The sequence below is a fragment of the Schistocerca americana genome, chromosome X (assembly GCF_021461395.2).
Source record: "Schistocerca americana isolate TAMUIC-IGC-003095 chromosome X, iqSchAmer2.1, whole genome shotgun sequence".
In the NCBI taxonomy this organism is placed as follows: domain Eukaryota; kingdom Metazoa; phylum Arthropoda; class Insecta; order Orthoptera; family Acrididae; genus Schistocerca; species Schistocerca americana.
Window position 1 is genome coordinate 642,939,931 of NC_060130.1, and position 26,627 is coordinate 642,966,557.

General features: G+C 41.5%; 1 protein-coding gene across 4 annotated transcripts in view; it reads left to right on the forward strand.

Moving 5' to 3' along the window:
* The window catches only part of LOC124556717 (spectrin alpha chain), a 123,074-nt gene that overhangs the window by 19,458 nt on the left and 76,989 nt on the right, over positions 1-26,627 (forward strand). For all 4 annotated transcript variants that reach the window (XM_047130705.1, XM_047130706.1, XM_047130707.1 and 1 more), the window contains exons 2-10: positions 20,630-20,795; positions 20,876-20,971; positions 21,063-21,198; positions 21,534-21,664; positions 21,838-22,026; positions 22,445-22,633; positions 22,726-22,896; positions 25,223-25,390; positions 25,507-25,746. In XM_047130705.1, the coding sequence (XP_046986661.1) occupies positions 20,646-20,795; positions 20,876-20,971; positions 21,063-21,198; positions 21,534-21,664; positions 21,838-22,026; positions 22,445-22,633; positions 22,726-22,896; positions 25,223-25,390; positions 25,507-25,746 (1,470 nt within the window). In that variant the 5' untranslated portion in view covers positions 20,630-20,645. The remainder of the gene's footprint in view (positions 1-20,629; positions 20,796-20,875; positions 20,972-21,062; positions 21,199-21,533; positions 21,665-21,837; positions 22,027-22,444; positions 22,634-22,725; positions 22,897-25,222; positions 25,391-25,506; positions 25,747-26,627) is intronic.

Here is a 26,627-nt window from a genome sequence, read left to right on the forward strand (position 1 = left end):
GTGGCCACCCCTCCTATGCCTCCTCCTCTGATGATTCCTTTGATCGTGAGTATGGGTCTTCTTCCTCTTCTTGGTTACCTCATGGAGTCCAGTTTCGGCACTTTTCACGGTGGTTTAACTTCACACTACTTGCAACTTTTCCGGTGGGTGTGAACCCTTCACAACCTTGGCCTTCATTTGCTTCCTAAGGAAACTACTCCAGCCTCGGTCTATCGCCTTCAGTTTTACAACCTTTTCATGGAACTTCGCAATAGTATCTTTGTATACACTGATGGCTCTCTGACTGCCCGTGGGGTCAGGTGTGCCTTCGTCATTGGCACCCATGTCTTTCGATATCGGCTTCCGGCACACTCCTTAGTATTTACGCCCGAGCTCTGCGCTCTGTATCAGGCCAGAGAGTACATCTGGCGACACAGATGTTTTTTACTTTTTATCCGTCATAGCAATATGGCGAAGGCCATATAATTTTTAGTTTTCGATCTCTGTTTCTGTATGGTGCCTTTTTCCACATGCCTGTTTTAGCTATCTTCTCTTCTGTCAATGGGACTGATGTATAGTTGTTTAACTTCTCTCTGTGTTTGTGTTCTATAGTTCTGACTTGGGCACGTATGACCCTAGTTTTTTTTTTTTTTTTTTTTTTTTTTTTTTTTTTTTTTTTTTTTTTTTTTTTTGCACCCTAAAACAAAACAAACAGAACAGATTCAGCTCTGAGGTTGTGAAATCGCCCAGTGTCATGGTAGCATCGCTTTCCCCTCGTCCAGCTATGCAACAAGCCATCAAACTCTTGCCTCATGGGGCAAAGTCACCAGCTACACAACTGGCAGGGGGGAAATAACAGCAGGAATGCTCCTGTGAAGATTTCCTACGTTTCTCCAGCCAACGAACACGTGAGTCTTTGCCTGCAAATGGGAAAGGCTCAGAGAAGTCCAACAAAGGTAAATGGTCTTCTCCTTCACTGACTAAAAGATCCTTTCCAATGGTGTCGCCACATGATACGTTTACCGTGCCGGCCTCCATGTTGTGAGTGTGCACCGCAAATCATTTCTCTGTGTTGGACTTCGCAGGTTGACAGCACAAAGCCGATGCTTCTGTGGACCTCGTGGAACAGGATCCTCCTGCCTCTGGCCTGTAGCAGTGAATCTTCGCAGGCTGGCTGTCAGCAGCTGCTGAGGTGACGCCCCTTCATTTTTTTCCTCATCATGGCTCTCCTCCAATGGAACGTTCACGGGCTTCGATCCAACAAAGAGGACTTACGGTCGTTTTTAGAATTGCTGCGTCCACTTGTACTCTACCTTCAAGAAACGAAATTGCATCCTCACAAACCACTTTGAGCTTTCATATTTCTTCCCGGTCCATTATTTTGCCCTTCTCCTGCCCCCCTCCCCCTCCTCCCCCCGAGGTTGGCATTACAGCTCATGGGGGAGTAATGCTGCTCATCCAAGATGATGTTCGTAGTGAGCCCATCTCCCTGGCTACTAGTCTTCAAGCTGTTGCAATTCATATTTTCCTTCCTAATTTGAGCTTTTCCCTTTGTACTATTTATATCCCTGTGTCATTCTATGTCACGAGGACAGACTTCCCCCGGCTTACTGAGCATCTACCTCACCCATTTCTGCTGCTCGGTGACTAATCTGAGTCATCCCTTTGGTGTTCTCCTAAAACCTGTCAGAGAGGTGCCCCCTTGGCTGACCTTCTTAATCAGCTTAACCTCTTCTGCCACCTTGCACACCTATTCCCATTTGGACCTATCCTTCTGCACTGCCCAGCGTGCCCATTGTCTCCAGATTGCTCATTGTCTCAAGTGGTCCGTTCTTTCTGACACCTATCCGAGCGACCATTTCCCATGTGCTATCCATTTGCTGACTCCTACCCCATGTGCGTGCACACCCAAATGGCAGCTTACTAGGGCCAACTGGTGGCTTTACTCCTCCCTGGCAACCTTTGAAGAACAAGATTTCCCCAGTTGTGGTGACCAGCTGGAATATCTTACAAAAGTTATCCTTACGGCTGCAGAACATTCCATTCCTCACACTTCATCTTCACCACACCGTGTCCCAGTCCCTTGGTGGACTGAGGCATGCTGTGACGAGCTGTCCGCATTTTTAACCATCATCCTGTGATGGCAAACTGCATTCATTATAAACAGATGATTGCACAGTGTTACAAAAAGGTAGCTGGATTTCATTCACTAGCTCTCTTTTGTGCCACACCTTATTTTCTGTTTTAGGAATAGCACTCCAATGAATAATGAGCGCTGTTCCTTTTGTTAACACTTTGACTATAATGGATAGGGAGTGGACAGCTGTGGGGAGATGGTGTCCATTACATGCAGAGCCTCGGCTAACACTCATTGGCCTCACCTACATACTGACCTGTTTATTTCTCCCGCCTTCTGTTATTATTGTTGGTCTAGCTGCTGTCCATTATGTTTTTATCCTTTTCATATTTACTATTATGAATCTCCTGGCTAGAAATCATTCTTTACTCTGTAACTCTTCACCCTTAATCGGCTTGGCAGGGGTCAGATGCACATGGGTTTTCCCTCCCCAGAGGTGAGCCCAGGGAGTCACCTTGTCTGCTCTGACGTGTGTAACAACCCAACGTACATACTTTTACTTCTCTTTAAATTATTTCTCAGTTCTGCCATCAACATTGTTTTCAGAGTCTTAATTTTACCACTCCTACATATTTTCTAATTCGATCAAATTTCAAACTAACTCAAGATGCACACACTCTTGACTGAGGCACTGATCTCACTGTTCCGTAAAAAAAAGTGGTATGAAAAAAGGTTTTCGGCCAGTTGTGTAACATTTTGTCGCAGATGGGTTGAAAAATAAGAGAATTGCCATTAGGAATGCTCTGACTCATAACTCTGTTAATACCCTTGTTCACCAGAAAATGATTCTTGATCTCTACAATGGGAATGTTACTGAGGTGATCCAAAGTTACTGAAAACTTGAAGAAATTTGATATAGTGCTCAAGATGAGTCAGAATTTTTCAGTTTCTTCGCACTTCAGTGTTACAGAGGAGTATGCTTCTACTCAGAACACAGAGTGCAATGTAAAGTGAAACAGTTCTTTGCGTTCCACCTGTCTTGGATGTTGCAATGATGGCATAATTTCGTCTCCCGGAGCTACACTGTCAGTTCAGCTTTATTCTGCTAGACAAACTGTTTCAAGGACAGTTCTCGAAAATGATTGGAGGGAACTTTGCTGTTCAGATTGCTTGTGAAGATGTCAAAGGAACCTTTGAGGTAATGTTTCCTGGAAGTGTTTCTTCTGAGTTTGCCCTTGAAAGACAGACAAGATTTTTAGTATGTGGTGCTTTTACCTGCATATTTTAAAATGTAGTTGCTGCTGGATGATATTGGAGAAGCAACTTCCTTTCTTTATTTTTATGAAACTGAATGCAGCTGATTCTTAATAACTGATTGTGACATGACATCTACAGACTTTCTTCATTGGTAAAGCCACTGCTAGTGATATTTACTCAGAGTTAAATGAAGCCTTGGATAATGCCAAACTTTCTCAGTCAAAGTTAACAAAACAATTAAGATTCTCAGGTCCTGTTAGGAATAAAAAATTTGAATAATGGTGGCACATGCAACATACTCATAGAGTATGTATTCCAACAAGAAAATTTTGAAAAAATGAAGTCCCATATGAAAACTTCAGGCCATCAGTTCAAGACGTTGACCTGTATGGCTAAAATTAGAACGAGCTGGAGACACACTTCCAGAACAACGGTCAGCTGTTCAATAATATTTTCATTAGCTTATACCCCAGCACAAACACAAGTTGATAAGTTCTTTGAAATACAATATTGTTAAACGCATAAAAGACAAAACTACCAAATTAGAAATTATATTTGCCTGTGCAAGTGTTCGTACATGTTCAGGGTTTACTGTCCTAACAGTGGAAGTGGTGAACGAGTATTTGATATCGATAGCGCTCGTGATGTGCAACAGCAGCTTGCGTGACTAGCCACTTGTGCTGTAGCGTATGACGTTTATAAGGAAAATTCCAGAATGGCCAAATATGAATGGCATTGCGCACTAACCACATGACCAACCACACCCAGGGCAGCTTCATCGAACCTTCTAGCTGGAAAAATAGGACTTGCCTTCACGATTGGGGAGAGAACAGTACAAGCAGTGAGCAGATAATTTGGTCTCCATGACATCATCGGAGCAGGATTTAGTTTATTTCGCTAGCCTTGGCCAAAGTAGGATGCACGTCGGACTTGGGAGTTAGTTCATTGTAGATGGAACTTGTAACTATGGAAGTGCGCCTGGGGTACTTCCAAGCAATGAATTCACACCAGTAGTTCAACACTTATACACTGTTTCACGAGTAGTCCTACTGAGTTCCATACTCTGCAGCACTCAAAGGCTCCTTCTCAGCTGAGGTTGGGGTTACAGCAGGTGGTCCCACCATCAGTTAACCTCTTTGTTTCATCATTCAAAGTGAGGTCTTCTGTCGCTTATCTAACTGTTGTCCTCACTCCCTCTCAGGACTTGACAAAGGATCATACAAAAACATAGCAAAATTAGCTGCAATTCTTCCTATTTAGTACAGTGAACGTGTGCTAATTGATTAATAGAAACTATTGACACTAGAACAACAAAAATCGGGTAGTGACAAGAGCCCAGTGGATTTTTACAGTAGTCAGTCTTTCGAGAAGACTTAGACCTCTCAGTGGTAGCACACTGGACTCACATTCGGAAGGACGACGGTTCAATCCCGCGTCCGGCCATCCTGATTTAGGTTTTCCGTGATTTCCCTAAATCACTCCAGGCAAATGCCGGGATGGTTCCTCTGAAAGGGCACGGCCGACTTCCTTCCCCATCCTTCCCTAATCCGAAAAGACCGATGACCACGCTGTCTGGTCTCCTTCCCCAAACCAACCAACCAACCAACCAACTTAGACCTCTGGAGAAAAGAAATAACCTATTGATATGAAAATTATGAAGGCTGCACTTACATGCTTATATGGCAGTGCACATATAGAAAGGAGATTCTCATTGTTGGGAACATCCTGAATGAAGACACTGCAAATATATGTGAGAGAACATGTTATAACGTCAAGTTGAACAAATATATTTGTAGGATGACCATACATGTAAGCCACAGAGAACGTAAACAAGGTAAGACGAGTGTACACTGAAGTCAAATCAGCACTGAGTCCAAGTCCAGCGGCCGCTGGCTGGCTGGCCGCTTAGGTGGCGCGGCTGCTGCATCGCTGGCAGGCAGCGCCGCATGTAGAGGACGCGCGTAACTGCGCGGCGGCACTTGGAAAGATCGGCGAGTCACAACACTTCCCCCCCCCCCCCCCCCCTTTGAATTTTTTGAACTGGTCTTGATAGAGGTGGCCTGTAGATTGCTAACGTCCATAGGTGTTGTTTGACTGGGCGTAAAGCCTCGAGAAGGAGGCTTCCTGTACGGACGGAAGTGGCCCCGATGATAACGGGTCGAGATTACAGGAGACGTAGGGGTCGAATCCGCTGGGGCCCCGTGCGCCAATCTGCCCGTTGCGGCAAGTCCGGTTGTTATAACAGGAGACATGGGCGATGTGTCGGCGTCCGTAGGAGGAGGAGACGAGACGAGTAGAGTTGCTCAGACAGATGGTCATCCGGTTTTTGCATGGGCACGTCTCCTGGTGGCGTCCGTTCTTGTGCTGGCACCGAGATGATGGTGAGAGGGCTGCGTTGTGAGTAATGAGAGATACCAAGATCCCGAGCGTCAGGTAGAGCCGAAGGTGGTGTAGCGGCATTCGGAACAGGCGTTGCCGGCACACGAGGCCGAAGCTGGTCAGAATGACACACTGCAACACCCGTGTCCGTCTGGATTTCATACAGGCGTCGGCCACGGTGTCTGAAGATGCGGCCAGGACTCCATTTTGGCCGCCTGCCATATCCCCGTACCCATACAAGGTCGCCGGCGGTGAACCGGCCAAGCGAAGTCACCCGCGGCCGTGAGGTGGAAGGCCTGAGAAGAAGTAGCGTGCAGGGCTGTCGGCCATGTAAGAGCTCAGCCGGGCTGTGGTCGCCCATGGGGGTGAAATGGTAAGAAGCCAGAAATTGGAGAAGCGCATCATCAGCAGCAGAAGTCAGGAGTTTCCTCATCTGAGCATTAAATGTGCGGACCAGTCGTTCAGCCTCACCGTTTGACTGTGGATGGAACGGAAGGGCCGTGACATGCATGACGCCGTGACGGGCACAAAAATCCGCAAATTCGGAAGAGGCAAATTGCGGACCATTATCAGTAACAAGAGTAGAGGGAACGCCTTCCAAAGAGAGAATGCGAGCTAGAGCATTTGTGGTTGCCGCGGTGGTAGGCGACGTGCAACGGACAATGAAAGGAAAGTTAGAGTAGGCGTCAATTACGAGCAGCCAATAAGTACCTAAAACAGATCCCGTGAAGTCAGCATGAATACACTCCCAGGGCTTCTCAGGCGAAGGCCACGGTGACAAAGATGACTCCGGGGCGGCGGCCTGTGACGCACAAGGGCCGCAGGCAGCGACCGTGTGTGCGATTTCAGAGTCGATGCCGGACCAGTACACATGACGGCGCACCAGAGATTTTGTGCGAGAGACACCCCAGTGCCCTTGGTGAAAGAGGCGCTAGACCATCGCACGCTAAGACGCAGGTACCACAACACGCGGCGAAGCATTGTTGGTGGAAAGGAAGATAACACCATCCCTAGCCGTGAGGCGGTAGCGCAAAGCGTAGTAGTTCCGCAACGGATCAGAAGTCTTAGCGGACGGACGATCTGGCCAACCCTTCTGAATACAGCGTAAAACCCGGGAGAGGGTAGGATCGGAACCCGTAGCAGCCGCCAGTCGGTCCCTGGTGATGGGGAACCCGTCCACAACCCGCTGCTCGGCAACATCCAGGTGGAAACACAAAAGTTCGTGTTCGTCCCTATCGAATGCCAGATCAGGACCCATGGGAAGGCGAGACAGTGCATCAGCATTCGCATGTTGAGCCGTCTGCCGGAAATGAATCACATAATTAAAAAGAGACAGAGCCCAACTGAAGTGAAGATACGTCTGAGAATTAATGATAATGGCTGCAGAACCAGTATCCACCTGCATGAGAACATCCCGACCAAGGATTTGGGCAGTGAGGAATAACTTCCCTGAAAGGGAAGAAGTGCCATTGACAGACAACACAGAAGCAGTCAGCGTCACGTTCATGAACGTCAGGTATGCGGTAAGATTTGCAAACTGATGACATGACCTTTTTGCATTTGTAACACACGGCCCAACGTTGTGGACAATCTTCTCGTGAATGTTGCGTAAAACACCGCGGACATGAAGGAAGTTGCCTTGGATTTTGCTGCAGTTGCTTAGAGGTTTGTTTACGGTTAGGCCGAGGCTGCGCACGGGAGCCTACTGCGGCCACGTCGGCCGGCGGGGACACGCCGCACGCTTCGTCAATAGCGCACAGAGGTTGTACTTCCCAGACGTCGCCCCACGCCTCTGTTTGCGCCCCAGCGGCGCGAGAAATTTCAAAAGACAGAGCGATGCATAGGACTTGCCAACTGAAGGGCACGTTGTCTAACTTCTTTGTCGGGCGCCGACCGGATAATAGCATCCCGTACCATGTAATCGGCGTGGATTCTTCGTGAACTTCAGTAACAAATTGACACTTTCTACTGAGGCCGTGAAGTTCAGCAGCCCAAGCGCGATAGGATTGATTCAGTTGTTTTTGACAACGATAAAAGGCAACACGAGAGGCTACCACATGCGTTTGCTTTTGAAAATAGACAGAAGTGAGCACATTTCAGCAAAGTACCAAGACGCAGGATCTTTCAAAGGAGCCAATTGCGACAACAACCGATACATTTTGAGGTGAAATCCATGAAAGGAACAAAGACTTGCATGTTTGTTCGTCCGCGACATGAAATGCCTAGAAGTGCTGTCGAAGACGTTTTTCGTAATCAGACCATTCTTTCGCCGTCTCGTCGTGAGGAGGAAAAGGAGGTATAGACAACGACGAGAGACGCCCCGCATTTGATGCCGCGACGAAATCACGAATCGCAGAAGTGAGAAGCGTTTGCTGTTCAAGGAGACCTTGCAATAGTTGCTCTAAAGTAGCCATGAAAACCAGTGTGTCAGCGACGAAAAAGAAAAATCCACGACCTCGTCGCTAATTGTTATGTCAAGTTGAACAAATATATTTGTAGGACGACACAATACATGTTAGCCACAGAGCACGTAAACAAGGTAAGACGAGTGTACACTGAAGTCAAATCAGCACTGAGTCCAAGTCTAGCGGCCGCTGGCTGGTTGGCCGCTTAGGTGGCGCGGCTGCTGCATGGCTGGCAGACAGCGCCGCATGTAGAGGACGCGCGTAACTGCGCGGCGGCACTTTGAAAGATCGGCGAGTCACAACAGACCATAAGATGATCATTTGACTGTAAAAGATGCTGCAGTGAATATGGTTGAGGGGAAGGCTCACTTTGTAATCATCACTCAGTATCTTGATTTGGCATGCACAGCTCATGTTGCATAGAAGTGGTACTGTGAAGGTGCGAGAAGAGTGGCTGAGGAGAAACTGAAGAAACAAGAGGAACAGGAAACAGAAAAATTGTTGAAAGTATGAAGAGTAAGTTTGGAAAACAAAAAGTAAATATTGAACACAATTAACAGACATTAAAGAAAATGAAAGAGGAAGAAACTCATTACTGGATCATGGAAACAAATGCTTAAAAGAAGCTGTAAATAAAGAGAAGTCAGTGGGAATTTGTGTGGCCCAAGCAATGTTAGTGTGTGCTACAAAAGTTAGGGAACAAGTGAAAAAAATTAAAGGCACAGGAAACAGTTCAGTGAAAAATCGATGTTATAATTTTTTTTCAAATAAGCAAAAACAAAGTGAGACTAAATGATCTAATTTTGCAAAAGAAGCTAGATGATTTTCCACATTACATTTAAAAATTGAAATGTAAAACATATTTTTTTGTATTACTCTGAAAGTGCTACTGTACAGATGCACTTTAAAGCTTTTTCTAGAAGTATTTGTGCTGGTTGGGAGCATGAGCATATTATAATAAAGTGCAGTGGTTTACCTGTTTATTATTATTATGTAATTTTGTTATAGTTTTATGTGTTAATTACAATTAAAACAATAAGTAAGAGTTTGGGAATGGGTTGGACGCCAGATTATAATAAAATAAAAAAAATTAAAAAAGCTTTTGGCCCTTCTTTCTTTATGGGAAATTTGAGTCCATATTTAGCCTGTTTTTTAAGTCCAAATCAGTAGTCAGTTTTTGGAATTAAAATGGTCAGTAAGTCAGTAATTTTAGTCTTAGATTTGATTTCCACCCCTGGACTTCTATGTTGAAAGCATGAATAGTACAACTTTTGAAGCATGAAATGTTGAGTACTGTTGCATCACCAACACTCAAAGATTCTCAAAATGATCAGGTTTTTTTCTGGAAAGCACATTTCTGTGGATTTAGATGATTGTAAGAATTGAAATACTATTCTAATATTAAGAGAACATAATTAAAAGCCACAACTACTCTTGATATCAGTCTAATAAAAAATGATCCAGAGAATAAACTTATTTCAGTGCTTATAGAAAGCAAGAGACATTCAGTGGTTCTGTAGCGAGTGCTATAATGGCCAAAATCCATAAACTTACAGTGTGTTCTGTAATTACAAATACATTTAGAGCCCACTGCTAAACAGAAGATGCTCCCTTACGGGGAGCTATTCTGGACCAGATGTTTGCAAACTAAATGGTCATACAGTTTTCCATCACTTCCACAGACGTTCAAATGTAGTGTGAAGTCCCATCTGTGACCACAGTCTCTCTCTGAGAAAAGTGACAAAATAAAAATCTGCAGCTTTGTGTTAGAGGCCATTATTATATAGAATTAGTCTTTCCTAATAAAAAATTTTAAATTTTCTGCAGGAACCTTGCTACAGCCATACATGGAAACCAAGTTGCCACTCCTAAGGGTGGCTGATGGGAGGCCCCGTAAAGGCATTTTCAATTTACAATCCCTCCCATCCGATGCCGCACCGATTCTCAACTTAGTTTGCGCAAATATAATGTTTTATAGCTGAATATTATTTCTCGTACAGTAAAGAAACTTTAATATGTATTGGTTCCAATTCTAGGTGAACTGTAAATAGTTACTAATTAGTAATGTGGCAACTCAACAAATTTCATTAGTGATCTGTAGTACTAATAAGGAGAAACACACACACACACACACACACACACACACACACACACACACACACACACACACACACACACACACAAAAATCGGTTCAAGGAATTTTGGAATTTCGAATCAAATAAAAACTGTAGGGAAGTTTAATAATGCAGTAAGTAACCCACCAGTAACTACAAATTTAATCTGTCGCCATTGTAGTGCTGTGCTCGTGACTCTGTAAGACGTCTGTGTAGGGGTAAAATGTCAGTGTAGGTTCTATGGCAGACGTTCACAGCTGCATGGTTCAATAAATCCCCCTCCCACTCGTCTGCTGCGTCCTGCTTGACCTACTCTCCCGCGCATGTGCAAGTTCAACATGCCTCTGGAAAATTTGGGAATGCTGCTTTGCGCATATAAGGAAACTGTAGTTTTGACTTCTGGAGTTAGTACTATGTTCCAGCAATCATTTGCACGATAAATCGTAATAATTTGGACTGAGTCATTGTACATTCACATTCCAAATTAATTTGTAAATATGGCTACATGCTGAAAATTTATTTATTTTTAAATTAAATCAAAGTTGTTTGTAATTCCTATCCACCACCTTTTACACATTACAATAACAGAAATTTTTCTGCAGAATAGGAGTTGTCAAGGAGAAACTTCTTGAATTTGTTTTCAAAGTTTGCTCTACCTGTTATACATTTTATATCACTGGGTAAGTTATCAGAAATTGTAGTTACATCATTGTGCACCCATTTTTGTGGTTAAAAACAACATTAATGTGGAATAATGAATGTCATTTTCCGTCTGGTATCATAATTATGTATACCATTGTTCCTTTTGAACTGCAGTGGATTATTTACAATAAACTTCATGAAGAAATAAACATACTGTGAAACACTAGTCAGAATTCCCAACTCCTTAGACATCTAAAGAGATGTGTCGAAAATGATCGTGGATGAACGTACATATTAGTCTTACAGTATGATTTTGAACAATGAAGGTTTGATTTTAATGATGAGTTCCTCAGAACATTATTCCATATGACATTATCAACTGAAAGTGTGCAAATGTGTCAACTTACCAATTTCTCTCCCCCAAGATTTGCAATGGTACCAAATGCAAACGTGGCTGGGCTGAATAGTTTCAGGATGAGGACAATGGCAGTGACAAATGAAGAAAGCTTGAAAATTATCATCAGTTATTATGGATTGAAAACAGATAATTGTATTTTGGCAGTGGCCTCCATCCTTCAGTATGCTGTTGGCAATAGTAGATTCCTGAGTTGAGCTTTCAAATTATTAAATAAACTGCTAATGCTGCCTGTTATTTGTTAGGTATATGGAGTGGTGTGAGTTTTGCAGTAATGTAAAATAGAATTTATTTGTGGCAGATAGAGGGAAAGACAAATGCCAGACTGTGATTAATGAAACTGGTTCTGCATGCAGGTGACTGTGGAGGAGTTAACTTACAAGATAGTTGTTGAGAACAGGACCCATGTCAGGTCAAGCTTAAACTGACTGAAGAAACTGGAAATGTCTCATACTAGAACTGGGTGATACATAGTGGGTTGATTTGGTTAGCCGAGGAGTGCTACAGGACTGTAAGCTGCAGTGGTATACCTTGTGTTGTGCGTCACATGGAAAGTTGCTTCTAAAGATTGGAGCACATGTATTTGCAACAAGATCTAGAAATACATATGGATAAAATTTGGGTAATTGGAGTATCTACAGAAACACAGTTGCAATTTTCACTATAGCCAATATATTTGTTTTGAGAAAATCAGGAACTGTATTGATGTTTAAAATGATTCTCATGTATTGTTTAGTCTCAGGCATATTTTCCACTGAAACTGAACAATAAATGAACGTTTGCAGTTGTTCTTACACATGAATGGAATGGGCAAGTAACACTGGTCTTGAGTACTTTCCGCCGTACATACTGCACTAGCACACACGGTAAAGTAATGATTTCAAAGTTTGTGTTATGTAGTTTCATCCCATGTAGGCTTTCACGGCCGGCGTCTTCATCAGTAAACACTTCCGGGCTACAGATCGACCACGGCAACTTAGCCCGGAAGTGTTTACTGATGATGTTATGTAGTTTGTTTTTGAAAAATGTTGAGAGCTGTATGTCTGATGGTGTGTTTTAGCAGATCAAACAATACAGTGCGAATCTGAAGGGTCATCAGAGGAGACATAAATTGTGGCAAAAAATCAGGAAAAGGACTGAAGAAATGGCCGCAAAATAAATATGCCCACGTATACCATAGATATCTATGATCTAAGAAACTGCCTCACAGAAACTGTGATGTTACAGAAGTCGCCATTTCAGCAGAGGGTGTTAGGAATGTCTAGGACCAATTGCAAATACAGTGGTGGAAAAAACAACCATAACACCAAGGAGGAGCTGTGCGACGTAAACCAAAGTTGGTAGATGTGTTTCTACGTCTGAAATCTGATGTCATTTCAGATTTCATGCCAGTCGGATAAGAGTGGTGCTAGAGAATGTACGGTCGCAAGAAAGCAGCCACTGTAATTGATTGCTGGCAGCAGTGGTCTGGGAAGGTATGGTCGCAAGAACAACAGGCTCCAGACGGCCAGGTGGAACTACCGAGAGGGAAGACAATCGTGTTCAGCGTATGACTCTGGCTCATCGTACTATATCTGCAAGCAGCAGTTGGCACCACAATGACAACAAACTGCTACAAATCAGTTAATTCAAGGACAGCTCTGAGACACACACATTATAGCATGCATTCCACCGTCCACAAACTGTCGTCATTTGTGACTTCAGTGGTGGCAGGGTGGAGGTCTGTTGTGTTTACTTATGAAAGGTGGTTCTGCCTCGTTGCCAGTATGGCCATGTGTTGGTTAAGAGGAGGTTACAGAGGGCCTGTGACCAATCTGTCTACGTGGTAGACACGTTGGACGTACAACTAGAGTTACGGCCTGGGTGCGATGTCATTTGGCAGCAGGAGCACTATCGTGGTTATCCTACGCACCCTCACAGCGTATTTGTACGTCTTTCTGGTGACTGACATATGATGCTGCCATTTGTGAACAGCATTTCAGGGCTGTTTTCCAAAATGGTAATGATCGCCCACATACTGATGATGTGACACGATATGCGCTGCAGTGTGTAGACTTGTTGGCTTGGCCTGCTTGATGACCAGATCTGTCTCCAATCGAGCACATACGGGACATCATCATCAGGGTGTATACGACCCGGGCATTTTTTCATCCGGGGGAAAACCGGGAAAAATCCGGGAATTTTTTAGAATTCCGGGAATTTTTCGTTGTTTCAGTTTTCAGTTAATTTTTTTAAATTTTGACTGGTAAGAACAGTTTCTCTAACAAAGGATATTACTGTATCCCGCTACTGCAGAATAATACTGCAGCATTAAACGTGAACGAGAGGGAAAACGAAAATAAAACTTAAATTACAAGGGAAATGCGCCATGTATAGCAACAAAGCAGTGTTTATACAATCGTCTGCCAACAGCAAAATATGTCAAAGACTTTAGGAAGACTGTGCAATGCCTCCGACGAGCGTGACGTCACAACTGGTACATTTACCCGTAAAAATTTTACTGGAGCGCTCAAGCTGCCAGATTCATGCATGCGCAGGAGGCCCAAATCTAGGGGAAGGGGGGCAAATTCATATTTTTTAGGAAAAAACCTTGTTTCACAAAGCGACTAGCATCCAGCGCACGTTAGTCTATCGATTAGTCATATGACTTTGAAACGCATACCGGTCGGTTTTTGAACATTTTTAACACATTCTAAGTTGATTTCTGAATGAATCTTAAGTTGATTTGTGAATGCGTGTATAGTGTACATGATGTCTTTGTCAGGGAAATCCTCGTCGCATGTAGAAACAAACTTTCCTACAGACAAAAGGGGCTATACGAGCTGAGCGGAGTAAGGCCGAACGGATGAATGTCAACCGCTGTCTGATTGTGTCGTTGATTGGGTTTTCGAATGATGGGCGTTGTTATAATTATTAGCGAAATCCATAGATTCAGACTACAGGAGTGGAAATAAACGAATAACATGTAAGAAAGATTACTTATTACCTTCTCCGTGTATCCAAGAAAATGAAGTTTTGACAGAAAATTTTTGGACATGTCGCTTTACTAGTAAGAACCAGTTGTACAGTCCCCGGCTAGCAGCCGCTTTAAGTTCTATTCTGGAAGAAGCGCGGAAAATGCGTTGTACGAACATGTAACAACGCCTGACCGGACAATAATCGCGGAATAACTAAACCGGTGATTCTGGTAGAGTTAGTGAACTTGCTTTGACATTGGCAGGAGTAGTTACAGAATTAGTGAGAACAAGACTGTTTGTTAGAACGAGGAAGGAAAAGAAAAGGGGACGTCACACAAATTATGGAACAATATAACTATTCCAAGTTTGTATAAAAATTTCGTACTACTACTTTTCTATCTCATGCTTGAGAAACTGGAGCGTATGAATGAAGTGTGAAACTATTTCCTAACGTAAAGCTTTTTGCTTGTAGTAGGCGTAATATGCATTTGATATTGGTACTTTGTGAATTACATTCTGTCGTTACAAAAAAGACCGTTTGTGCCAAAACAGTCTCGTTTATTTTGTGTGTATTACAATTGTCGCAGTATTAAAAAGGTCTATTTTGTTTTATCTAGCAGACAGTGACAAAATAGACGTAATCAGATCCGGAAACCACACCAGTCTTGGGTCCTATTTGTATTAACAGCTTTTTCAGTATTAGACGACGACATTTCGACTTTTCATGTAGCAAAACGTTTGACGAACTTTGATGAGGTAATAGATTCTTTCGGAGAAAGGAAAGCACGCCATGTAATGCTGTTCCAAGATTAGAGAGGAAAAAAAAAAAAATCTCGGAACTAAGGATTGAAGAAATGTGTATTGTCTCTCTGTCTCATGTTTTTACTGGGTTTTGTATCCTATATTTAATTTTATATCACACAAAGCAGCAAGTTGTTAGCTGATAGGGAACAAAGTGTGCAAATTTTCTGCTGTGTGAGGAGACGAGGCACTGCACTTTGGCACACTTACGACCAAATTGTTATTTTGTTGTTTGTTTACTTTTCCTCGAACACATGTTTTATGCATCACACTCTTCAGAAAGATGTTCGCTACAAAATGAACATATTTTTGAAAATGCGATTTTTTAAATTTTTGACGTCCTATCTCCGACGCTATAGGGAATGGCGGGGTATTGCCCCGGTTCGGAAATATTAGAGATCCGCGGCTGATGCGCAGAGCAGGCTGACAATGAGTTACAGTGGAAAAGTAGGTAGTCTCCACGTGACTCGTGTTTACATTTAGTGATTTTGCTGTTTCCTCTTCGTTTACTGCTCTCGCGTCAAATGAAAACAAAACAGATTTCTGTGGCCGGGAGGTGAATTAAAATACATTACATAATTACGGAAGGCTAAAATGTGTTGTTAGTTGCAGGTTTTATTTTATTTACACCTCTCTGACAGTCAAGCATTAATTGCCTTGCAGAACACTGAAGTTATTTTTGTCGGTTTGCCAAGGAAATTTTCTTTTATTAATCTTTTCCGCTGAGGCAGACAATATATTTGAAACGAAGTGTTTAATTCCACACACTGTTCACTGCATTTCAAGTGCTCGTTTCCAACTTCTAGCACATTTGCTATTATGCCATAATAAAGAACCAAACATGAGAACACAGTACTGGTACTCCAAGAAAATTTACATCCCAAAAACCACATTGAAAAGCCTAATATCAGGTCGTGGCCTACTTCAGTGGGAATCTGGACATACGAATGTGCACATTTTAGTATGGATCACAAAATTCCGATCCTCTTGGATTATCCTCTGATGCCTTGTTTCTTTTATGACATAATGTAAGATCTTTTAATGTTTTACACGTGCGAACATACGGGCTCCCTACGACATCGTAGCTGCGCAAGCGCGGTGAAACCTGTCATCTGGCGCTCTCTGGCAACTGCTGAAATGAACGTATTTCTAACAGGTCGCGGAAAAATATTCCGAATGGTGGTTTGAAAAGGATTACCATCAAAGTACCATTCTGACAGTTACACCGGAACTATATGCGGTAATGTACGATGAATTTCTTAAACCACAGAGCGTTTGACTCTCATTTAAAGATGAACTCTTTGATGACGAGCCATTTAGATGAATTTCGAGCCCAGAAGATCAGACATTTGTCGTTATTAAAAATTTTACTGGCACCTTTGTGTGATATATCTTATTGTAATACGCTCATAAAAGACCAAAATTGTATGTGAAAGCTTAGCTTCTCTTGCAGCGTATTAATCTTATAGACCAATATTATATGTGAAAGCTTTGCGTTTCGTGTAGCAACACAATGTATATTAATTTAAACCGTTAACTTTTTCTGTTCGTGTGTTCGCGCTACTTAACAGTGGTGTTGCTATTGGTTGACTGCATCACGTGTCCTAAGCTCTGAAACCCCCTGTGATCGGCAGGTAAGATCACGTGACACGAGCTATGAGTGAGTGGCTTCCCCTTGGAAAGTAAAATGCGGTGTTTGGTGAAATACGAATTTATACTTTGGTAATACGGAAAAATGCAGCGTACATATTGCTGCAAATCTAAGATCCTTCCAAAACGCATTTTTTTTTCTGTGTTTAGTTTTCTAAAGCGCCGGGAAATTTTACGCCCGTGTATAAAACCATAATCATTCAAAGGAATTATGTTATACAGTACCGAGAGAAAATATACTGTCAGTTAACACGGAAAACGTATGTCTTCACCCGGAAGAAAATGTATTTTTACCGGGAAATCCGGGAATTTTTTTTTCCTTGTCCGCGTATACACCCTGATCATACAACTTTAGCGTCATCAACAGCCAGCATTAGCCATCCCTGTATCGACCGACAAAGTGCAACAGGCATGGAACACATCCCACAGACTGACATCTTTCTGTGCAACATTGTGAATACACATTTGCATGCATCCAACCTACTGGCGGTTACACCGGTTATTAATGTACCAGAATTTAACACTTGGAATGGCATTTCTAACACTTCCATTAACCTGTGATCTACCAGTGTTATCACTTAAATATGTTAACTAGACAAATATATTCTCGAAATTTTGTTACTCTACATAATTTTTTGACCTTGCGATTTTTTCCCGTAATACCTTTGAATATTACAAATGAAAGTTTCCCACGGGATATGTAGGAACAACACCATTGTTGCAAAGGGAAAGGGGGGGGGGTATGATTTCTTAAAGGATCGTGGCTGCAATATGACTTCGTACCAGCTGATTGAAATATCCGGAAATGGGGATTAAAACAGTGAGATGAAGTTCAGTTACTTGAAATATCACAGAATTCTTTCAGAAACTGTAATGTAATGAATGTGTTACGACATTCATATTGTAGCACAAACCTTAATTTGTCACGACTATTAAACTTCCTGGTGAATAAAACTGTAAAGCCTCTATAGTGTTGAATTTATGAACTGTCACTGGCTTTTCACTTTGCAAACTACTACGTTTTACTGAAGAAAGTCCTTAACTATTGCATTGATAGCACTCCCCTTCTTTGGGTAGCCTAATCTTTTTATTGTACATTGTTGCTGTTGGCGTGGGCTTCTCTTACTCCCGTGTAGTGCTGTTGGATTACTTTCAGTGATATGAAGTGGAAACTAATATCTGCATTGTCTGATCATGGTGATAGAGATTCATTGATCACGAAAACATGGTAATGGCAAGGGGAAATACCCCCCCCCCTCCCTCCCCCCCCCGAAGTTCATAACAAAAAAAGTGTTTTACTTCATCTGAACACAATCTCTGCAGGCGGTGGGAAAACGGGCGGTCTCTCCATCTGTGTAGTAGTTGTTGGTTGCAGACCAATTTAAATTTGGCACTTTCCGTACTCTGTATGAAAGCCTGACAATATGTCACAAAGCATGTTAATTCTTTAATGTCAAAAGAAACATTTGAGAAGCTGTTTAAAATTTTGTGTTTTCATGTGTAATATGAAAACACAAATATGTGGAGTAGCATACTCCGCCGGCCGGAGTGACCGTGCGGTTCTATGCGCTACAGTCTGGAGCCGGGCGACCGCTGCGGTCGCAGGTTCGAATCCTGCCTCGGGCATGGATGTGTGTGATGTCCTTAGGTTAGTTAGGTTTAATTAGTTCTAAGTTCTAGGGGACTGATGACCTCAGAAGTTAAGTCCCATAGTGCTCAGAGCCATTTGATCCATTTTGAGTAGCATACTCCCCTCGTAAAATGCTAGCAGTGACACTGAGATGAGTACAGAAAGTAAATTTACTTGCTGGTGTAAGTCCGTTTGCTGTGCAAAAATTATTTTCCAGTAACATAAGCGGAATGTATTTGAAATAACTTGCAATTCTGTTTTCTTTTAAGATAGCCTCCATAAATGAAAATGATTTTTTTATACGAAAATGACAAAAAAACAGTTCAGGATTTCTTTGGAAATTCAGAAGTCTTTGAACCATTAGACCCAGTGGGATTAATAAGTTTCATGACTTCATATAGAAAATCTGCGGTATTTTCATCAGATATGTCTACATTTGCAGCAGTTCACTTTAAAAATGACATAATTCTGAATTGCCGTGTTCAGTTGAAGAGTCATTGATAGTATGATTTTACTATGCACGTAAGTTATTTTATCCCAACAGACTGGTCGTTTTCCACCAACTCAATTAATACTTCATGATCAATAATGAGTTCAGCACTCATCGCGAAAATGCACTAGTACGAACAACAGCTCAGGCCCAACTGATGACTAACGGCAAATTCACTGGCTCGTGGTCATGCACACGCATTCAAACATGTCTCCTGACAGTACACCTTCGCACAGACAAACCCTCCTACGAGACAGTGTATCACTACCAACCACATAAATTAAACCTGCTGGTGGACAGAGAGAAGTCTTGTTGTAGACAGGTGCCCTTATTGTGCCCAATTTGCAGGAGACTGCTTAATTGTGAGTCACCAGTTCACAGTTAGAGAGACCTTGAAGCAGTATTATTATCAAAGCTTATGTTTCGAGGTGGCAGAAGATGGCCACAGCTAGAAACACAAAGCAGCTTGTTATTTTTGCCTATCAAAGATACAAAACCGACTGGTTAAATGCAATTGTAAGGGTATTAGCTGGTTTGTTTCATTTGCCAGGTAGCACCGGTGATATGCGACCAGCAAGGTTCTCATAAATATCCCCTCAGTTATGGGAAACATATTTTTGCAAACTGTACTTTCGTCTTGTTGTTACTTAGACCAGGCAAGGTGACCTTTGATGATCTGCGGCCCCGATTCACATAATGCTTCCTGTAGCTCGCGGGCCGCCTCATCACGACGCGGCACCGATGCTCCTATTCAGAACTGTAGCATCTGTGGCGCAGTTCCAGGTGGGACTCATCGCTGAAGACAGTTCTATCCTATTTAGTGAGATAGCAGGCCAAAAACGTGTCAGGAGATTCCCTGTACTCGCGATGGGATACCAAATTGACTGTCATGCACCAAACAACCCAACAGTGATGGTGTAGGGTGCCGTTTCATTTCATAGCTGGACCCCCATTGGTTGTCATCCGTGGCACCCATGTAGCGCAGCTGTACGTAGATGACATTCTGCGCCCCATTTTGTTGCCCTTCATAGCAAGCCGTCACAGGCTTACATTTCAGCAAGAGAATACCCACCCATACACGGCGAGACTTTCTACTGCTTGTCTTTGTGCTTGGCAAACCCTACCTTGGCCAACAGGGTCTCTGGGTCTCCCCAGTTGAGAACGGGCTCATTATGGGCATGACCCCCCCAACCAGCTTGGGATTTTGACAATCCCTTAGGTATATCCTTTACGAATTTCAACTGAATTGAGCATGGTTTAGCTAGGAGCTTCTTCCAGATTTTTTTCTCTTGGCAATAAATGAACTTACAGTTAAATAAATACAAATTTTAGCCAATTAATAAAGACTGGAATGTGATTAATTTTTGCTGTTTCATGCCAAATGCTACTACTTACTCATTGATTTCTAATAAAACACAAATTATTGTGCTAAAATTATTGTTTGACTAATTTTTGGTGTTGCTGCTAGACGGATTCTGCTAATGATCAGTGGTTGCGTGGTAATGCATTAGCTGGAGGGGAGCGCGGGGGTGGGGGTTAATTTTAGAAACCAATCTGGACTGTCATTTTCCTCTGTGTACTGCACTACATCAGTAGTAGGATAATATCAGAATCTTTCCTATAACTGTATCTCAAACATGTAATTCCATTGCACGTGTGTTTTTACTGCCATCATCAGTTGATACCTGCTTTTTGCTGTTGCCCCTGTCTCTGTAACACACACTGAGCAAGGTTATATTCAGAACAATTGTATATTGTCTGTTGAATTTGGTAGTGTGCAGTTTTCATGCACTGCCATGGGTAACATTATCTTTTTTGTTTGTGCTTTTCAGAGGCCGAACCGAAAAAATGGATCAGATAACACCTAAAGAAGTCAAAATATTGGAAACAGCTGAAGATATTCAGGAACGCCGTGAGCAGGTGTTACACCGATACAGCGACTTCAAACAAGAAGCGAGATCCAAACGAGAAAAGCTCGAAGATTCCCGTCGTTTTCAGGTAACTTATTATATTTATAATGTCCTAAAAACAATGTATTGGGAGAGCATCTGTTTTCATTAATTGCCAATATTTTTCAGTATTTCAAACGGGATGCCGATGAACTCGAATCTTGGATCAATGAAAAACTCCAAGCAGCATCAGATGAAAGTTACAAAGACCCAACAAATTTACAGGTATTGCTTAATTTATTGTAAGTAATGTTGAATTTATTATTACTGCATCTATAATACACCAGAACCCACAATTTTGTTCTATTTTTGCCAGGCAAAGATTCAGAAACATCAAGCCTTTGAAGCTGAAGTGGCAGCACACAGCAACGCCATTGTTTCGTTGGATAATACAGGAATGGAAATGATCAATCAGGGGCATTTTGCCTCAGACATTATTCGAAGGCGACTTGGTAAGTTATTTTTCAAAATATTGACCCTTTATTTTTATAGCAAATACAAAATTTCATTTTTACATGCTAAAGGAGGAAATAACAGTAGTAAAAAAAGTATTGTTACTGAAATTGTATCATTGTTAGTTTTTGGAATCTTAAATACAATAAATCTCAGCTTGCCTTCCAGTTATGAGAAAATGTGAAGTTAGTTGGAGGAATAAATAGTGTAAACTCATACAAAAAGACACAGGGGAAAAGTAATCATGAAGATAGAGGCTCCCCAGTATATACCAAAAGTTACGTTCTTTTTTTTTTTTAATGGAATATATATATTGGACATTTTTTGTTTAAAGATGAGCTGCATCGTCTTTGGGAACTTCTTCTGTCCAAACTTGCTGAGAAGGGTATGAAGCTGCAACAAGCTTTGGTGCTTGTCCAGTTCCTACGTCAGTGTGATGAAGTCATGTTTTGGATAAATGATAAGGTACTGTTATGTTGTTGAATTTAGCTTTTTGTTGTTGTCATACTGATCATTTTGAACTTGGGGCAAGAGTTTGGCAATTTTGTGATTAATTTGAAGCATTTCCATGTAAAATGCACATTACGGCGGTGATGAATGAAGGAGTGATGATTGTCTATTTTCTCCATTCTTACTAGGAAACATTTGTGACGACTGATGAGTTTGGCCATGATTTAGAACACGTTGAGGTCTTGCAGCGAAAGTTTGATGAATTTCAGAAGGATATGGCTTCACAAGAATATCGTGTCACTGAAGTTAACGAACTAGCTGACAAGTTAATTATGGAAGGACACCCAGAGAGAGACACTATCAGTCAACGGAAAGAGGTATTGCTTTCTAACAACTCTGTTACTTTGTTAACACATGTTTTTCCGACTATAGACTGTAAATAAATCATCATCTATGGGCAGAAGTATTTTCTGATGACAGTTTTAAATTTTTGTGCTGATTCAGTGAATTGTAGCGGATCGTATGTCCGAAATACATTTGTATATAAATTCACACCCACACTGAAAGGCCTATGCTTGATACAGCTCATGTTTTTTAACCAAAACACGAACAACATGTTGAGCCATGATCATATTGGTGGAGGACTTAACACATGAGGAATGCTCACTGAACCACTGGGACAAATTCAATTTTTCATTTTTTGGATGATGATAACAAGGAATATACTCATGAAAGACTAGTTACAGATCACACATTTGTTTTCTTCTCTTCATTATAATGTCTGATTTTTTGCAGGGACTTAATGAAGCTTGGATGCATCTTAAGCAGCTGGCTTTAATGCGCCAAGAAAAACTATTTGGTGCTCATGAAATTCAGCGTTTCAATAGGGATGCTGATGAAACTGTTGCATGGATTTCAGAAAAGGATGTTGTCTTGTCCTCTGATGACTATGGGCGTGACTTGGCTAGTGTTCAGACACTGCAGGTTGGTTTAGTTTCTCACTCTGCGCTGACACCTTCATTATTTGTATTGTGGTAACTATCTTTATGTAAAGTATTTCTTCCCTCCTGTTTCAGAGAAAACATGAGGGTGTCGAACGAGATCTGGCTGCACTTGAAGATAAAGTTTCTACTCTTGGGCAGGAAGCAGATCGCTTATGTGGTATTCATGCAGATCATGCTGACCAGATTCAGGCAAAAAGAGCTGAAATTGTTGCTTATTGGGAAAGCCTTACAAGAAAAGCTGAGGTAGATTTTGCATAATAATAGTGTAGTATTTAAAGCAATTACAAATACAGTAACTGCAATGAGATCATTTTTCCCCCTTTTTCTCTGTTAATTCTCATGACTGACTATCTAGTTCATAAATCACATATGACTTCTGGATACATGAGATATACATTAAATATTTTTGTTACAGTCACCAAAAACAGAACATTCCTGGAATATTCAAACCGATTAGATATTAATTACAGAAATGCCAGTGTGTGTTGAAAGATAGTTGTGAGAAAACTTCTCTTAAGCTCAGTCTTGCGCCACTTTAAGATATATTGATGTACTGGATGAGAACTACTCCAGCAGAAGTACTCTCAATGTATTAAATTTCTTTGTAACTCATATGGTTTTATATTTGGTGGAAATAGCGAAAATACTATTAAACACATTGTTTCATTGTTGTATAGTCACTTAGCATTGGCCATTGTTGGACACAGAAGCTATTCCCATTTAAAAAAGAATAAAAGAGGTTATTTGTTAAGTAGTTTTTATCCACTTTTACATTTTCGTAGTCATTTTGATTACTTTGAAATTAACCATTGTTCCCTGCCCAATTATAATATCTTAAAAGGAAATAAAAATTTGAGACATACACAATGTGATCAAAAGTATCCGGACACTTAGCTGAAAATGGCTCAATAGTTCGTGGCGCCCTCCAGCAGTAATTCTGGAATTCAATATGGGGTTGGCACACCGTTAGCCTTGATGACAGCTACCACTCTCACTGGCATACATTCAGTCAAGTGCTGGAAGGTTTCTTGGGGAATTGCAACCCATTCTTAACAGAGTGCTGTACCGAGGAGAGGCATCAATGTCGGTTGGTGAAGCCTGGTATGAAGTTGGTATTCCAAAACAGCCCTAAGGTGTTACGTAGGATTCGTGTCGGGACTCTGTGCAGGCCATTCTATTACAGGGCTACTACTGTTGTACAACCACTTTGCCACAGGCCGTGTATTATGAACAGGTGCTCGGTCGTGTTGAAAGATGTAATCACCATGCCTGAAATGCTCTTCAACAGTGGGAAGCAAGAAGGTGTTTAAAACATCAGTGTAGGCCTCTGCTGTGGTAGTATCATGCAAAACAACAAGGGGTGCAAGCCCCCTCCATGAAAAACATGACCACACCATAACAACACTGCCTCTGAATTTTACTGTTGGCACTGTACACGCTGGCAGATGACATTCACCAGGCGTTCGCCTTACCCACACCCTGCCATCGGATTGCCACATTGTGTATTGCGATTAGTCAGCCCACACGACATTTTTCCACTGCTCAACCGTCCAAATGTTTATGCTCCATACACCAAGCGAGGTGTAGTTTGGCATTTACAGGCGTGATGTGCAGCTTATGAGCAGCTGCTCAACCGTGAAATCCAAATTTCCTCACTGCCCACCTAACTTTCATAGTACTTGCAATGAATCCTGATGCAGTTTGCAATTCCTGTGTGATGGCCTGGATAGGTGTCTGCCTATTACACATTAGGACCCTCTTAAAGTGTCGGCAGTCTGTTAGTCAACAGATGAGTTCGGCCCGTACAATTTTGTGCTGTACGTGTCCCTTCACGTTTCCATTTCACTATCACATCGGAAACAGTGGACCTAGAGAAGTTTAGGAGTGTGGAAATCTCGCATACAGACGTGTGACACAAGTGACACCCAATCACCTGACTACGTTCGAAGTCTGTGAGTTCCGCAGAACACCCCATTCTGCTCTCTCACGATGTATAATGACTACTGAGGTCGCTGATATGGAGTACCTGGCAGTAGGTGGCAGCACAATGCACCTAATATGGAAAATATATGTTTTTGGGGGTGTCCAGATACTTTTGATCACATAGTGTGGCTATGCTCGACATTCAAGAGATATCATATTCATAGAACAGAAGAAAAAAGTTTTTGTGCAAGCTCTTTATATAATTAGTATTGCTGTTTCTTCTTGTTGCTGATATGCTGTTTTATGTAAATTGTAAATTAAATGTTTCATCAGCATGTTTTTATTGCCAACCGAATATTCTGCACATACAACAAAATTTCCTTTTCATGAGAAGGTTTTGACTAACAATAATAACTCCACATGCTCTTCTTATGTAGAAGAATGCTGTTTCTATTTTCAATGGGGTTTGCTGCAATTTTTTTCAATTATGGTGAATACTTCAATTGAATAACTGGTCAAGAAGAAACAAATGTATTTGAGCTTGACTAAAAAACTGATCATAAAGGACAAAATAGTATAAAACTGTAACATTTATTCTGAAACTTTGCCACATGATTACCTACTTCACTTACCTGCCTCCTTACAGGAACGTCGCCAAAAGTTGGATGAATCATACTACTTGCATCGTTTTCTGGCAGACTTCAGAGACTTAATTTCATGGATTAATGACATGAAAGCAATAATATCTGCAGATGAGTTAGCCAAAGATGTAGCAGGTGCTGAAGCACTGTTGGAAAGACACCAAGAACATAAGGTTGTTATACTGCTTAAACAATGAAAAGAAATGTTTCACGTAATGTTTTAGTGGATTGTTTTAATTAAATATGAAACATTCTTATTAATTAATGAGCTGACCATTTCTATCCATAGGGTGAAATTGATGCAAGGGAAGACAGTTTCCGAGCAACAGCAGAAGCTGGGCAGCTACTATTAAAACATGGTCATTATGCCTCTGAGGAAGTAAAAGATAAGCTTGGTGTTCTGAGTTCAGAGAAAGCATCATTGTTGTCTATGTGGGAAGAACGTCGCATTCTTTATGAGCAGTGCATGGATTTACAACTTTTCTATCGTGACACAGAACAGGCAGATACTTGGATGGCCAAACAAGAGGTATGGCAACATATTTTTTACATATAGATCGTCATATATATTCTGGAAGCCGCTGTATGATCTGTGGTGGAAGGTACATTGTACCATTACTAGGCCTCCTACTATGATAGGAAGTAAATGATAAGTGACAATTTTGTGCTGAATTATAAATAATAATTGCTGCTGAGTGTTCCCTTCTCACCATTTGCTTGGTCCATTTTCTACTGTCGTGCTCAGTTTCACAGCTATAAAACTAAATTAGTTTTTTAAGACTTAAAGGTAGGTAGTTTTAAGTAAAATAACATTATGTGCCTTCCACCAGCTGTGATCTTAGTTTTTTAGTTGCTGCAGGTAGCCTGCTGCACTAATAACATGTCACAATTGATAGTTTATGCACAAAGTCACACTAAGTTTAACTGTATTGACGGAGAAATTATTTTTGAATATATGTCAATAGATACAGTTCGATCATTTTTTGCCTGCATTCATATGCTTGATGTGGGGTATATTTGCAGCTTCACACTCTGCAGGATACACATTTTACGGGCACACACTGCTGGTTGAGATGAGGTTTTTCAGTTTCTCAAATTAAGATAAAACAGAAAACAATCTTGTAACTGTTAACAGATTAGGTATGCAAATACAGTGTAAGAAATTGTTTCCATTCTTAGTAACAATGGCATATTGAGTATATTGTTCAGTTGACACTGTAACAAACAGTTGTACTATCAGTGATGAGTGCAATGTGTGTAAGTAGTGTGGGTCATAGCAATTTTAAAGTAAAAACTTAAAGTGCTATTAGGCTTTCGCGGAATCTGGCACAATCCCAGTTTGATAGTGACACATTTCCGACAAAAAGAAATGAAATAATAAACCAATATAATGTTTTATATTAGCCGCTT